At 32.5% G+C, this 15,834-nt stretch overlaps 2 protein-coding genes across 2 annotated transcripts; both read left to right on the top strand.

The window, feature by feature from the left end:
* Window positions 1-3,955: 3,955 nt before the first annotated feature.
* LOC106347627 (activating signal cointegrator 1-like) lies at window positions 3,956-6,166 on the top strand. The gene is made up of 4 exons (XM_013787204.3): window positions 3,956-4,183; window positions 4,692-5,306; window positions 5,396-5,494; window positions 5,737-6,166. Exons 1-4 carry the CDS (start codon window positions 4,031-4,033, stop codon window positions 6,067-6,069), a joined length of 1,200 nt encoding a protein of 399 aa, XP_013642658.2. The 5' UTR covers window positions 3,956-4,030; the 3' UTR covers window positions 6,070-6,166.
* Window positions 6,167-7,849: 1,683 nt separating this feature from the next.
* Window positions 7,850-10,070, top strand: LOC111199044. Its single transcript, XM_048781551.1, has 4 exons — window positions 7,850-7,900; window positions 8,907-9,051; window positions 9,095-9,652; window positions 9,751-10,070. Exons 1-4 carry the CDS (start codon window positions 7,850-7,852, stop codon window positions 10,068-10,070), a joined length of 1,074 nt encoding a protein of 357 aa, XP_048637508.1.
* Window positions 10,071-15,834: the final 5,764 nt, after the last annotated feature.

Genomic DNA, 15,834 nt, shown 5'->3' with positions numbered 1-15,834 from the left:
TGTTGTTTATTATGATACCATCAAGAGAAAGATACAGCGAACAATGACTGATTATTACAAAAAGCTAGGTGAGTTAATGCTGGAAAAGAGACATTCTGATTTTGTCTCTGTATTAGCTGCAAAATCATTAACAAATCTGAGCTCTTTGTGATATCCTTGCAAGTATTCTCACAGTAGCTATAATTACAAGTCAAATTCTTGCAAAATTTTATATTGAACTTTAAAAAATTTATGTTTTCAAAAGAAAACTTACTTTTATATTTAACATGGTAGCTCCTATTATTAACAAAATTAATTAAAAACATAAACCTTATACAATTACTATAAAATATACAATTAAATATTATAAAAAAAATTAATAAATAAAGCAATATATTATAGTAAAACTTTGGATATAAATGAAAAGCAAAACTACATCATTAAATTTAAATAGATTACATAATTATTTATTAGAATTATTTCCTATAATGATTTCATATATGATCAGTTTATACATTTCCAAGTTTAACCCACAGCGCTAGTATCTTTCCATTTTTCGATGAATCAAATATAAGAATGGCTGTGCTTTTCATTTCTATATGGTGTTGTATATCGATGTTGGATTTTCAAGCCAAATTTTATCATAATGTAACTCATTTGTCTTTTTTTTTTTTTGACAGCAAGGTAACTCATTTGTCATTTGATAAATTTTATGGTTATCGATGCTAATATTTATTTCATTTTCATATTCTCTTGGATTTTATAGTAAACATTTTAAATATATTGTTTACATTTTCGTATATTATAACATTTTTTCACATGTTTTATTCATGAGATCTGCTATTATGCACATTGTCATGGTATTGCAATGTTTCTTTTCAATAGCGACATGATTTTTTATATGAAATCAAGGAACAAACAAATCTTAGAGACAGAGAAGGTGAACCTCCGAAAAAAAGAATACTCTTTAAAATGCGCTAGAAGGTGGGCACGAGGCAAGTACTTGCCGATTTTGGGTTACTTGCTATTTGATTTGCTTTATCCGAGTAATTTTTTTTACGACTTGATACTTGACTTGCTTGAAACAAGTACTTGTTTTATCAAGTACTTAGAAAAAAGATTAATACTTGCAAGTAATTTTCCTTGCCTTGTTACTTGCGAAACCAAGTAATTGTCTTTTGATTACATACAAAAAAGATACATATTCTAAATTTTTTTAACATCCAGCAGTCACATGATTTTTTAAAGAAATAGACAAAAATGAAAATAAACGTTCAAAATATTGAAAGACCATATGAAACTCAATGTTCTTCCATTTTGTTTCTCTATTTTATTTGGATGTTTCAAAAGTTTTTTGCAAGTAACAAGTATTTTATAGAACGAGTAACAAGTAACGAGGCAAATACTAAAAAATAAAACGATATTTGATACTTGCCTTGTCTTTGCAAGCAGGGTCGTGCCTGAATGGAGGCAGATAAAGTATGTGCTTTGAGGCCAAACAAGATTTATATATTTAGGGGGCCAGTTATAACAAAAAGTTTACATAGCTCTATTGGTAAGGACCTTAGGATGCATAGTTGAGGTGCTGAGTTCTATTCTTTAATCTGCAGCTGTAACCACTTTCTTTGTTTTTATAATTATGAAAGGCCAAAAAAATTTTTTTACTTCTGGGCTGCAATTTTTCGGGTCCGGCCCTGTTTGCAAGTAGTAAAAATTTTTGATTTGTTACTTGCCTTGCTAATGGCAAGTACTCGACTTTTCAAGACGAATACATGTCAAGTTACAAGTATAAGGCGAGTATCGAGTAGTGATGCCCAACCCTAATTCTTAGCCACTGAATCGTGCCTTGTAAACTAAATTCATAAAACTCTAATTGTACGGTTAACATATTTACGACATGATTTTGTCTTATTTCAAACAGTTTTTTTGAGGTTCATGATCAAATTTACTTAAATATTAGTATTATTGTAATATGTGTAGTATTTTATACGTTTATGTTTTTTTATTTATTTTATTGTATATTATACTTATTTGATGTAATATTACCTTTGTGTAATATTTGTTTTAATGTTAGTTATATATTTTGTATTAAATTTTTAAGGATTAAAAATGAATAAAAAGAAAGTTATTATATATATTAAGTAAAAATATGAATCTTACTATATATTAATTGAGACACTTTAGTGATTTTTGCTAACGTGACGATCATAGGTGAACTCTTACAAAATTGTTATAATTTGATTGTTCGATGATTTTTAATTTTTATTATTTTAATTAGATCTAAAAAGAAAGGTAAGTCTATAACCAATTAACATCACTTGTCAAATAATAAAAAATAGTTACATTATGGTAACTATTAAATATAAAAAATGATCAATTTATTTCTCTTTCTATAATTTCAACAATAAGTTACCATAAATCATTATTTGTAATATTATTTAAAAGTAAGCAAAATTATTATGTAATATAATTTCAACAATTAGTCACCTATGATAGACACGTAAGAAAATTTTACTAAAGTGTTCAAAATACATATGTAGGTAACTAATTGTTGAAATTATTACAAATAATAATTTATGATAACTAATTGTTGAAATTATAGAAAGAGAAATAAACTGATCATTTTTTTATATTTAAAAATACATAAAATAATAAACGACAAACCGTTTATCTAAATCAATATAATGCTTTTAAATATAAAATCATTATATTTATATAAATTATCATAATAACTATTAACATCTTCTAAAATTCATATTATATGCTTTATAAATCATCTATAAAAATATACAAATTATTTATTTTGGATTATTGTATATTTTAAATTATTATAAAAGTTTGTAAGTCATCTATAAGAGCTTAAAATCAAAGCTATATATCATACTATATATTAATTGAAAAGTTATTTCAGAAATTTTGGGTTATGTGTCGATCGTTTATGAAGTCTCAAAAAATGTTATAAATTAATTGTCTATAATTTATAATTTCTATTTATTTTTATTTATTTTAATTAGATTTAAAAGAAAAAAATAAGTCTATAAACAGTTAATATCACTTGCCACAAATCTACATAATATTACAAATAATTATTTATGGCAACTAATTGTTGAAACTATAGAAAGAGTAATAATGTTTGATCGTTTTTTATATATTTATAAACTACATAAAATAGTAAACAAAAAAGTTTTTTAAAATCGATATAATGATTTTATATTCTTATATAAAGCCTTATATTTGTATATGGCCTTATATTTGTATATAAAGTATTATAATAACTATTAATATCTAATAAAAGTTCATACATCCTTTTTAAATAATTTATAAAATTTTATATCTTGGCTTAAATTATGATAAGAAGTTTTAATTTATTTATACAAGCTCATAAATTAATTTATAAAATCTATTTTAAATTTTCATTTTCTATTAAATGATAAATCACTTTATTGGTTTTTTTTTAGGAATCAATCATATATAGATTTTGAGAAAAAATATTATAATTTGATTTGTTAATGGATTTTCAATTTGTATTTACTTTTTTAGTACAAAAATTAGTTCTAGAAATAGTTTTATCAGTATCCAAACGACCTAATTAAATATGTGACTTATATAATAGCAATCAGTTTCAGTATTATATACCTTCAAAATTAAGTAATTTTATTTAAAACTGAATCATGAATATTATACATAACTATTTTTAGTACAATTATCAATATAAAATATCAAAGAAATATTTAAAATAGTCATATTTATATTTTTTTCAAACAATTATTCTTAGAAAAATATTTAACAAAAACACATAATGATAAAAATATATTTTTATTTGAAAAATTATAATAAATTTATTATTACAAAATATTCAAATCTGCAAAACCGCATGCATCTACTAGATATTATTTCAAAACCTTACGTAAAATTGCTTGTGGTCGGTCCCACCTGAAATTTGGGCCGAGCTTATGAAGAGTAAACTTGAAACAATGGGCCTAGAGTTATTAAAATCATAAAAGAGTATTTTGATCATCAATTGGAGAAGAAGAAGAAGAAGAAGAAGAAGATGGGGACGGCGGTGGGGCAGTGGCTAGAGGAAGCGCTGCTTGATCTCTGCGGGAAACCGGAGACCGGATTGAATTTCGATCGCGATGTAATCTCCGGTCTAGTCTCCTATTGCGATCTCGCTCAGCCTGTCGATGCCAAGGAGTATCTCGACGTAATCTCCGATTCGATTCCAAATTGATTAGTGGGTTTCTAGAAATTAATTAGTGATTTTGTAGATATAGGTTGTTCAATTTCGTCTTTCTCCCCAATGAATCTAGATGATCTCTTGTTAAGAAGTCAACCGATTATTATAATGAACACTTCGTCTGTTAAATCGAATTTTATCATTTAGTATGGAAGAGAAACCAGATTAGATGAACAAGCTTTGACTTTGAATGAGTTACATAGTTTGAATCTTTTTTTTAGATATGGTACTAGCTTTACATGTCTTGAACACCATTCTTGCAACTACTAGAACAACCTAGCTAGTGTTCTTGAAATAACTTTAGGATACAGAAAAGAATGTAGCAGCTAGCTTTTATTAACGCAAACATTGAGTAATTTTAGATTGGGAATGCAGTACTTGAGGCTGCTTAAGGAGAGTTGTGCATCGCCGAAGTCTGATTGAGAACATAAGTAAGTAAGTAGGACTTATTGACTTTATTGATGTTTTTGTTCAGAATATTATTGGAAAAGAAGGCAAAAGCATCATTGCAGAATATCTACAGCGAAGAGGATACAAAGAACCATCCAGCCATGCGGCAAACGCTTCAGGTCCTGAACTGCAGATGTATGTTAAACCAAAAGTTGATTATACTGGAACCAAGAAGCCGTCGAAAACACCAAAAGAGGGAACCTCTTCTAATCAGCAACCTGGAACTGCGAAACCAACAGCTCCGGCCCCTAAAGTTAACCCTAAGAAGAAGAAAGGGGGGAAAGTGATCTCACTAGCAGAAGCAGCTAAAGGGTCGATAGTTTTTCAGCAAGGCAAACCGTGCGCTTGTCAAGCTCGCAGGCACAGATTGGTGAGCAACTGCTTGTCCTGTGGGAAAATAGTGTGCGAACAAGAAGGAGAAGGGCCTTGCAGTTTCTGCGGAGCGCTTGTGCTTAAAGAAGGAAGTACATACGCTGGGCTGGAGGAAGGGTTTACTCCAGTATCTGATGCTGATGTGGCAGCTGAAGCCTATGCGAAAAGGCTTGTCGAGTATGATAGAAACTCTGCCGCACGTACAACGGTTATCGATGACCAGAGTGATTACTATGAAAGTGAGGGTAGTAAATGGGTTTCTCAAGAGGTAGGTATATACAGTGTCTCCATTGGTAAACTACACTATGTGTTTGTTTCTCCCATTGACTTGATATATGTGGGTTGTTTTACTCTCAGGAGAAAGAGCTTTTGAGGAAGAAGCGAGAAGAGATTGAAGAAGCTGAACGAGCCAAAAAGAGCAAAGTGGTTATGACATTCGATTTAGTCGGCCGTAAGGTATTTCTTATAAGTCCCATGCTTTACTACTCGTTTGAAACTAGGATGTAACATTTTAAACATAAAGATAATTAGATAATACGGAGGCCGTAGCATCGAAATGTTCGTTGAAGTTCATTTTCACCGACTCAACTAGCTCGCTCTCTCCAGTGTTACTAATTCATTTATTCTGCTTGTCCTGGTTATTCTGCATTGACAAATGATTCATTTGAAGTAGTCTTGATTCATTATTTGACTCACAGGTACTGTTGAACGAAGATGATATATCAGAACTAGAATCTGGGAACAGGATCTTGGGACCACCCGAGACTAGACCCGTGAACAGAATAAAACCGAATCCAACGGCAAAACTCATTCCAATCTTCTTAGATCAGGGACCAACCGAGAAGAAGACAAACATTGGTAGCGCCTCCAAGAGAGACAACAAGAAAAACAGGAACGGGTTGTGTTTGGAGATCACAGGAAGGGTACAACATGACAGGAGCGAACTTAAGTACTTACAAGCCGATCCATCATCAGTAATCGATGGGCTTCATGTAGAAGATGGTGGTGAATGTTCCTTAGATTACGACTGATTCTTTTGTTTTCAGTTTTCTATATACAAGTCCCGGTTTACCGAACCGGATACTTTACTATCTTCTTCAGTTTTAAAAGTCAAAACAATATTTATCCTGTTGACTCCACGTCGGATGAAAGATGGCTGATAAGCCGTCGGTCAAGAATCACGTGTTTGGGTAGCTCTTTGATCACTCGTTTGCTTACGTGGCTTGATTTAATTGGCTAATGGTAAATTCTCCCGGTTTTATTTAGATAAGATTATTCGTCTCAACGTGTAATGTGTTCCCACCTATCAATATCCTTTTCTCATAGCACTATGTAATGTATATCTATATTTTTTGGTTTAAAAAGCACTTAGATTTTATTTTGAATTCGTCACCATGAGGAATAGAATATGTTCGAATATAAATGAAAGTTAGTTAATTAAATCATAAAACACATTTGTGTGAATAAATACATGTGCTATAGCATATATGTACTTATAGATAGAAGAAATACTGTTGTAAGATTGAGATCAATCTATAATGTTATGAAAAAATACTTGATGTATAGATAATTTTACTCGGTATGACATCATAAGAAATATTTTTTTCTTCAACTACCAAAAGGTAGCACTTTGCAAATTATAGCGCTGTTTGATTGAATCCACCTACCCACGGTGAAATTCAAATGCAATATAGATACGGCATTAAACTATTAATGAATATTATAACTATGATTAAGACAATAAACAATCCTCCACCCTTAATAAGTAATGAATAGTGGCAAGGTCGATAGAAAAGCAATATTGATATGATGCGACACAAGTCCCTTTGTTATCCACACATTTTTCACCAAAAAAACTCCTTTAATTTAAATATAATAGTATAGAAGAATTTTTATGACGTCACCCACCCATGACTTCTTATAATGGAAAAGATTCCATCTGCCCCCTACCAGAAAATCGGAAACTGGCTCATTTATATATATATACACACACATGCAGACGTATTTGTTATATTAACTGAAAATCGGAAATTGTTATATTGTTTTCATTTGGCTAATTTGTTTTGTTATAAATTAACCGCAGTGACAATGTTATTATTATATATGCTGTCACTAAAAATATAGTACATGTAACTGAGAATAAAATTCAGATAGTTAATCACTGAGTGTCAAGCTAGGGTTCTTTAAGAGTAAACGGGAAAATGTACTAATTACCTCCATATTTTTATCCTAAGCATCATACAAACATAAGCGGAGATTATATATATATAAAATCTAGTTTAAATATATAAATGCTCTTGAAACTTTAAAAACACACGCATTACTACAACTCACAATGTAGTTACTCATATAAGGGAATTATATATAGATATTTTATGCTGAAAATTAAAAGTAGTAAAAAAAAAAATAATAGAAAATTAAAGGTGTAACGTTTGGACAAAAGATGCCACCAGAGCCTCTGGGAAAAATGTTAGATGGTAAGATGTCTATATCAATAGCCACATTTATGTGCAAACGATACCGCAAACGCCATGTGGTCTCTTTAAACGCAACGCTATGTATCAATACAAACCAAACCGCCAGCTGTACCAATCGCTGTATGCATGTTACTGCGTTTCTGCGGAACGTGGAATTCAGGTGATTGGTTAAAAATAGATTAAGGATTAAACAGGTAGAAAATCTTGTTTATATTAGAAGTAAATTGGAATCGAAAAGTGAGTTCGATTAAGGAATCGAGTTCGTTATACAACAAGGACTGAAGTCACTAAATTTATATTTACAAATTTCTCTCTAACGCATCTAGGGATACTAATGGTACGTTGGGATAGTGGTTTGGTGTTTGGAATAGGTTCTATTCCACCCGTAATTCATTTTTGGAAGGAATATTTTACGCCAATGCATCAGTATTACCGTCGACTGGTCTCGGTCCTAGAGAAATTATTTGGGCTGAAAGTCCATACACTTCTTGATTTACAAAAATAACTATAGAAATAAAAAAATAGTATTTTATTCAATCGATTAAATCTTTCATTTATAGTCAGGGAGTAGTGTGAATGCACTCGTTGTCCATATTGATAAAATCATATATTCTGTTTTCTCATATGAGATCACATGTTTTCTATGACCCGAATGCAGTTCGTCTCGTCTCAAAGCATTCAATATTGTCTAGACTGCATCATCCTTACTTGTTGATCATTCAAATACGATTTCCATTGATTATGGATGCAAGCTTATGATGCCTCTTTCATCGTTAAATTTTATCTTCTAGTAAACCAGCCTTTATTATTTGTTAAATTTATGAATTAAATAGGTTTGTTTTTAAATCGAACTGATATTGTAAGGATGCGAAATTAACCTTTAGCTAGCTGTTTCCACCAAAACTCCTTCAAAGTGTACTTCTTAACTTTAGGACTACTACGTGACTTATTATTGTCACATTAATAAATCATCATTAAGGTAAATATTTTATAAAACTTTCAAAACCTTTTAGCCTATATGTTTAGTTAGCTCGGTTTTAATCTCAGTTTTCACATTTGATTTTTTTTTCTTTAACATAATGGTGTAATCAATATATTTCTGAATTTGAATACACATTTTGTCGGATAAGCTTCAAAGATTACTTAGCAAACAATTTATTCATAAAAGAAATTTGGTTAACTAATTCTATTAGGTTTAGGATAAAGATAAGGTTTCTAGATCATTATGTAATAGGTAAAGTTAAGGATCCAATTACCTGTATAAGGAAATCTTAATATAAGGTGATCTCATAAGAAAGCATAAGAAAGTTAAGAAGGATAATAAAATGAAGAAACTATTTTATACTTGCTTTGCATTCACATATGTTCTATGTGACTTTATTTGGTATTAGAACCAGGTTATTGTGAGTGCATTGTTAAAAGCGTTCTATGGTGGATACAAAGGCGTTGGTCAAGACTCGAGAAGCTGTGCCCGACGCAGTGGTCTGTCTGATGCTAAGCTCGACGAATTACACGGTTTGGGAAATGAGGATGAAGGTTCTTCTATGAGTCCATAAGGTATGGGAAGCAATTGAACCAGGATCAGCTGAAGACAACAAGAATGATATCGCTACAGGTCTTTTGTTTCAATCAATTCCCGAGAATTTAATATTGCAAGTTGGTGAAGTATGTTATCCCAAAGAGATTTGGGGAGCTATAAAATCCAGAAATCGTGGCGCAGATAGTGTAAGAGAAGCTCGGCTGCAGACCTTGATAAACGAATTCGAATGTCTAAGGATGAATGACTCGGATTCTATAGATATCTTCTCAGGAAATCTATCTGAACTTGCATCTAAAGCAGCCTCGTTGGGACAGAGTTTTGAAGAACTTAAGATCGTAAAGAAGTTTTTAAATGGTCGTCCCCAGAACAAGTATATTCAGATCATAGCCTCTCTTGAACAAGTGCTAGATTTGAATACTGCTAGGTTTGAGGATATTGTTGGGAGACTAAAAGCCTACGAAGAACGTATTCAAGATGATGGATCGTATGAGCAGCAAGGTAATCTTCTATTCTCAAACTCTGAGAGCTCGTATGATCAAAGTGGGTCAAACAATTCGAGAGGAAGAGGGAAAGGATGGAATCGTAGACGTGGTCGAGGCAACAGAAGAAGAGGACGAGGAAGAAGTGGTTCACACGAGAGAAGCAAAAGAAGAAGGACTACTCTCAAATCCTTTGTTTCAATTGCAAAACGAAAGGTCACTTTGCTTCTGTTTGTCCCGATAAGAAAGACGATCAAGAACTCAACAAAGCTGAAACAGAGGATGCTGATGTTTCTCTCTATATGCTTGAAGTGTTATTTCTTAACGAAGGGAAAGTCTTACTGAAATCACTTGAGTCGAGTAAGAAAGAAGATGGAATGTGGTACTTGGACAACTACACAAGTAATCACATGACCGATGAGAAGTCTTACTTCTCAGAGCTCAATGATAACGTTAAAGGGAAAGTAAAATTCGGAGATGGTTCATGCGTGGATATAAATGGCAAACACTCAATACTTTTCGAAGGAAGAACATGAGAACATAAACTACTAATTGATATATATTACATTCCTGAGTTGAGAAGTAATATACTCAGTTTAGGTCATGCAACATAACAAGGCTGCGACGTTCGTATGAAAGATAACTATCTAAAGTTACGTGATCCAAGTTGAAGGTTGCTAATAAAAGTGTTAAGGGCTTCGAACAGACTTTACAAAGTCTCTCTCAAGGTCGGAAGCCCTACATGTCTACTCGCAAAGATTAAAGAAGAACCGTGGAGATGGCACGCTAGATTCGGACACATCAGTTTCAAAACCATAAGATCCATGGCAGCAAAAGAGATGGCTAAAGGATTACCTGAAATACAAGAAGTAAAGCAGATATGCGATTCTTTCTCGGTTGGCAAGCAAACTAGACAATTGTTTCCTTCTGCTACTGTGTATAGATCAAGTGGTGCGTTGGAGTTATTGCACGCTGATCTTTGTGGTCCGATATCCCCTGCAGCCTCATCACATAACAAATATATTTTTTATGGTAGATGACCACCATACAAGATACACGTGGTCCATCTTATTAAGAGAGAAAAGTGATGCGTTTGAAAGATTTAAAACTTGCAAGAGTCTTCTTGAGAAAGAAGTCGACAAAAAAAATCATAAAGCTTCGTACGGACAGAGGTGGAGAGTTTACCCCAAAGCATTTTCAAGAATTTTCAACAGGGAAGGCATCAGACGTCACTTAACTGCACCTTACACTCTACAACAAAACGGTATGGTCGAAAGAAGGAATCGTACGTTGATGGAGATGAAAAGAAGCATGTTGAAAGCAACGAATGTTCCAAACTACATGTGGGGTGAATTGTTCGTCATGCAACTTATCTTATCAATTGTGTGCCTACAAGAGCTCTAAAGAATCAAACTCCATATGAATGTCTTAAAGGAAGAAAACCAAGTATTGTTCATGTTAGAGTCTTTGGATGTATCGCAAATGCAAAGGTGGATTCGGCCCTCCTCAAGAAGCTTGACGACCACTCTCAAACGTTGGTTCATCTAGGAATAGAACCGGGTTCCAAGGCTTACAGATTTTATAATCCAAACTCCAAGAGGATAGTCGTAAGTAGAGATGTGATTTTTGATGAGCAAGCTTGCTGGAATTGGAAGGGAGCCGATAAACACGAGCAGTTTAACTCTGGAATGTGGCGTATGACTTGGGGATCGACCCTAAACGAAGGGAATGAACCGTTTGTGATTGGTATGCATCAAGGAGAGAATACTACTGATGAAACAAAGCACCTCGATGCGAACTCAGAATCAACACATACAGAAGAAGAAAGTGAGCAAGCCGCAACACATGGATCAAGAAGATCAAGTCGTCAAACAAGCAAACCAAGTTATCTTGATGACTACATCTTACTTTCAGAGATTGAATGTGAGTAGCTACTTCTCTCTATCAACGGTGAACCCGTTAACTTCCATGAAGCAAAGAACAACAGGCAGTGGCACATGTGAAGATGAAATAGACTCTATCAGTAAGAATAATACTTGGACGTTGGTCAAAAATCCAGCCGGAGTCAAGATCATCGGTCTCAAGTGGGTATTTAAGATGAAAAAGGAATGCATATGGATCAATCAACAAATTCAAAGAGCGTCTTGTAGCAAAAGGATATGTACAAGACCATGGAATTGACTTTGATGAATTGTTTTCTCCAGTAGTCGACTAGAGACGATAAGACTTTTGATTGCTTTGGCTGCTGCAAATAAATGGGAGATTCTTCATTTAGACGTCGAAACGGCTTTCTTACATGGTGAATTGAATGAAGATGTCTATGTTTCTCAGCCTGAAGGGTTTGAAAAGAAGGGAGAAGAAGATAATATTTTCAAACTCTCCAAGGCATTGTATTGATTAAGACAAGGTCCACGTGCTTGGAACACAAAGCTCGATCAAATTATCAAACAACTTGGATTCAAAAAGTGCTCAAAAGAAAGTTTTGTGTATCGAAAGAAAGATGGAAGAAATCTACTAATCGTGGCTATATATGTCGATGATCTCTTTGTTACTGGAAACTCAGTTAAGGAGATCAAAGACTTCAAGAAGGACATGTCGAAGAACTTTGAGATGTTTGATTTGGGTTTATTGACCTATTATCTTGGGTTGGAAGTAAGACAGAGCTCAAACTGCATTATGATCAATCAAGAAGCTTATGCTCGGCGTATATTGAAGGAGGCTGCAATGGATGAATGCAACTCAATGTGTATACCAATAGAGTTTGGTCTACAACTCGCCAAAGGATCGGACGAATCCGAAATCGATGCAACGTTTTACCGAAGAAGAATTGGCTTCAAATATCTTATGCACACAAGGCCTGACATGGCGTTCTCGGTTGGTATCTTAAGTAGATACATGCATTCGCCGAGAGCATCACGACAATGCACTGAAACAAGTGTTGAGGTATTTGAAAGGAATGGTCAGGTATGGATTGTCATTCAAGCAAGGAGGATTTACGAAGCTCGTTAGATATAGTGACAGTAGTCACAACACTGATTATGATGATGGAAGAAGTACAACGAGACATTTGTTTTGTCTTGGAGAAACGCCAATAACCTGGTGTTCTCAGAAGCAAGCATGATGTTCTCAGCAGAATTCATGGCTGCAACAGAAGCTGCGAAACATGTCATTTGGCTACAAGATCTGATAAGTAAGATTACGAGGAGAAAGATGGAGAAGACGCTGATTCGTGTTGATAACAAATCAGCTATTGCACTATCCAAGAATCCCGTGTTCACCGTCGAAGCAAACACATTCACAAACGGTTTCACTTCATTCGTGAACAAATTGTGCAAGACGAGAGACGTGGAACACGTACCTGGAACAGAGCAGAAAGCGGACATCCTAACTAAAGCCTTAGCAAGAATCAAGTTCAAAGAGATGAGAGAGCAGATTCAAGTTCAAGACCTTAGTGAAGATGGTTTGAAGCTTAGAAAGGAGAATGTTGGATAAGCTTCAAAGATTACTTAGCAAACAAGTTATTCATAAAAGAAACTTGGATAACTAATTCTATTAAGTTTAGGATAAAGATAAGGTTCCTAGATCATTATGTAATAGGTTAAGTTAAGGATCCATATTATCTATATAAAAAAATCTTAATGTAAGATGATCTCAAAAAAAACATAAGAAAGTTAAGAAAGATAATAAAACGAAAAAACTGTTTTATACTTGCTTTGCATTCACATACGTTGTCTGCAACTTTACATTTGAGTATGTAACTACGAATTTTCAATTATAAGAGTAACAAATTCCTAAGTATATATTTGAATTTTGGTTTGATATTTTAATTGTTAAAACATATGGATGTAAATAGTAACTGGCTTAATATGCTTATCATAGCATTTTTATTTCACTTAGCATTTTACATACCTTTATGTTTTATACGAATTACTATTATACGTTAATTTCACTTGTAACACAAATTATCATATGAGATACTGGCAGCTCTATGTGTCTATTTTTGGTGTATTTTGAGCATAGGGAAATTTATTATAAGGCTAGAGACAAGTGGTCCAAGAAAATGAAGAAAGTTGTAATTTATCTGTAAAAGCTCTGCTGGTTACAACTTACAACCTCGCACTTTAAGCTTTTTAACAAAACCTTTATGATAAATATCTAATCCTTCACTACGTAATTTTAATGTCTAGTGCCATCTATACTGATTAAATTCCTCCTAAATATATACTATTAAGTCTTTTCGATCATTGAAAATTTAATGGTGCTTACAAATAATTTCCTTATATTTTCGTAAACATGTTAGTAGCTAGTAATAGATCAATTTGCATTTAAGACGTATATATATACATATATATCTTTTAATTAATTCTATATCTGAAATGATATTTTCAAATTGGCAGACATGTTTAAAATTCTATATCTGAAATGATATAGTTGAGAATTCTGTGTTGACGACGTCTAGTTTAGAATGTGTCATGAGATGTAATTTTTTTCAAACGTGAGAAGCATTTACGATATCTAATACTAAAATTATTTCTTAGAAATATACAGTTCTTCAACTTGTATTTTTAATATATTTTACGATATCACTGTAGATAGATTGTTGGAACAGGATATTCAGATTCTTTTTTTTTCTCACACTGCATGCAAAACTCAAAATATTTTGGATACTAGAAAGATATGTGCGTAGAAACAATTACAAAATACTTGGAACATCAGTATAGCGTTTGTCAATATATATACGTTGAAGAAGTTATAAGAAAATCTTAGGGATAGCATGCAATGGTATCTTTAGAGAGGCATTTTTGAGAATTATGTGTGTTTTGTAAGATATGTTTATTTTTAACCTCCTTGCATGTTTAAGAGTTATGGCTCGTTGAAGTATAATAGCAACCCAGAGGCTTAACTTTTCACGGGGGTCGTCCTTTTGTCACCTATGAAATTAAGGACAATATTTATAGATTTTATTAGGTATGGATATGGATGTCAGGTCATCCGACCCCGAAGTTAGTGGCTGTAGATGTAATACTGATCAACTACACTATGTTTAGACAAGTTCCTGAATTTTTTTTCCGACATGCTTATGCATTTAAAGCATGACTTCATACGGCTTAGTGGTCAGTAGCGTGTATTGGTTTCTACATATCCTCATGCGACGGTAACCCTCCAGAGTCCGCATATGAGATTCAATGTTGAGCCATATCTATCCCATAGGAGAACTCACGTTTCGAGAAATCCCAAGTGGGAAAGCTCATGCATGCTTCGGAAGACCCTTTACTCGCTCCTAATTCTTGGTGTGAGGAAGCCTGCATGGAAGGAATTACCCATCCACATGCGTGTCAGTGTTGCATCTGTATTCGTCTGTTTCTGAAAAAGAGGAAAGTCGCCTCTAACATAGTTTAATAATATACTTATACATCTTTCAAGGAAAAAAAAACATAGTTTAATTATACTTATATATATATATATATGTATATATGTATATATTACCATATACATAGTTTATGGGAAAAAAAATTGTATATGCTCTAAAAATGAATGAATAGTCAATTCAGAAAACGAATTTTGAATATTGTGGTTGTGTAATTTTTATATAAAAATATGTGCAACTAGTTCAGTTGTAATCATTAATTCCTACGACATTTAAATCATATACCAACAATGAATACATATCCGCATTTTTAATCAAGAATACGAAATTATCCTTAAACATATGATAACTGATTCAGTTTTAATTTTTTATTAATTAAATATAGTATAGCAAAACAAAATCTATTTGCGATAACTAAACAAACAAACAAAGAAACTGAAGAAACATAGGTGGACGACTCATAAAATGTATCAATTGTTTGGGAAAATTTATGGTATTATGAATTATAAGGGTACGTACATCGTTTGAGAAACTCACATAAGATTGGATAGATAAAATGGTAGTATTTAATATACTTTAATTAATAGTTTAAACTTAAATTAAAATGAACTAATTATGAAGTGTCATGTGTTATGAGAGTATCTCCTAAAAAATTGTTAAGTTCTTAAACTATATCTTTTAATTACTCTTTCTTCTTTCTCTTTTCAGTTTAAAATTTTTTTGATGTTTTTTTTGAGGAAGGGCTTAAATTTTTTTGATGTTTGATATTATTTTTAGATATTACTAGTTGCTCTAACATCGTCTAAGAGAATCTCCAATTCATTGTTATTTTCACCTTTATAATAATATTTAAAGGTGAAATTGCTACAACTCACATCTATTTCTTCTTTTATAATAGAGATATTTCTCTTTACTTATAGAGAAAGAAATAA

The sequence above is a fragment of the Brassica napus genome, chromosome A6, assembly GCF_020379485.1.
Source record: "Brassica napus cultivar Da-Ae chromosome A6, Da-Ae, whole genome shotgun sequence".
Lineage (NCBI taxonomy): Eukaryota > Viridiplantae > Streptophyta > Magnoliopsida > Brassicales > Brassicaceae > Brassica > Brassica napus.
Note: the sequence above shows the minus strand (reverse complement) of the source record. Positions and strands in the feature narration are given on the sequence as shown.

Excerpts from the sequence above, each read along its gene's own strand:
- LOC106347627 (XM_013787204.3), top strand. The coding sequence starts at position 4,031 with ATGGGGACGGCGGTGGGGCAGTGGCTAGAGGAAGCGCTGCTTGATCTC. Across the intron at positions 4,184-4,691 it reads ATGCCAAGGAGTATCTCGAC|AATATTATTGGAAAAGAAGG; the intron begins GTAATCTCCGAT and ends GTTTTTGTTCAG. Across the intron at positions 5,495-5,736 it reads TCGATTTAGTCGGCCGTAAG|GTACTGTTGAACGAAGATGA; the intron begins GTATTTCTTATA and ends TTTGACTCACAG.
- LOC111199044 (XM_048781551.1), top strand. The coding sequence starts at position 7,850 with ATGGTACGTTGGGATAGTGGTTTGGTGTTTGGAATAGGTTCTATTCCA. Across the intron at positions 7,901-8,906 it reads GAATAGGTTCTATTCCACCC|AACCAGGTTATTGTGAGTGC; the intron begins GTAATTCATTTT and ends ATTTGGTATTAG. Across the intron at positions 9,052-9,094 it reads TTTGGGAAATGAGGATGAAG|GATCAGCTGAAGACAACAAG; the intron begins GTTCTTCTATGA and ends CAATTGAACCAG.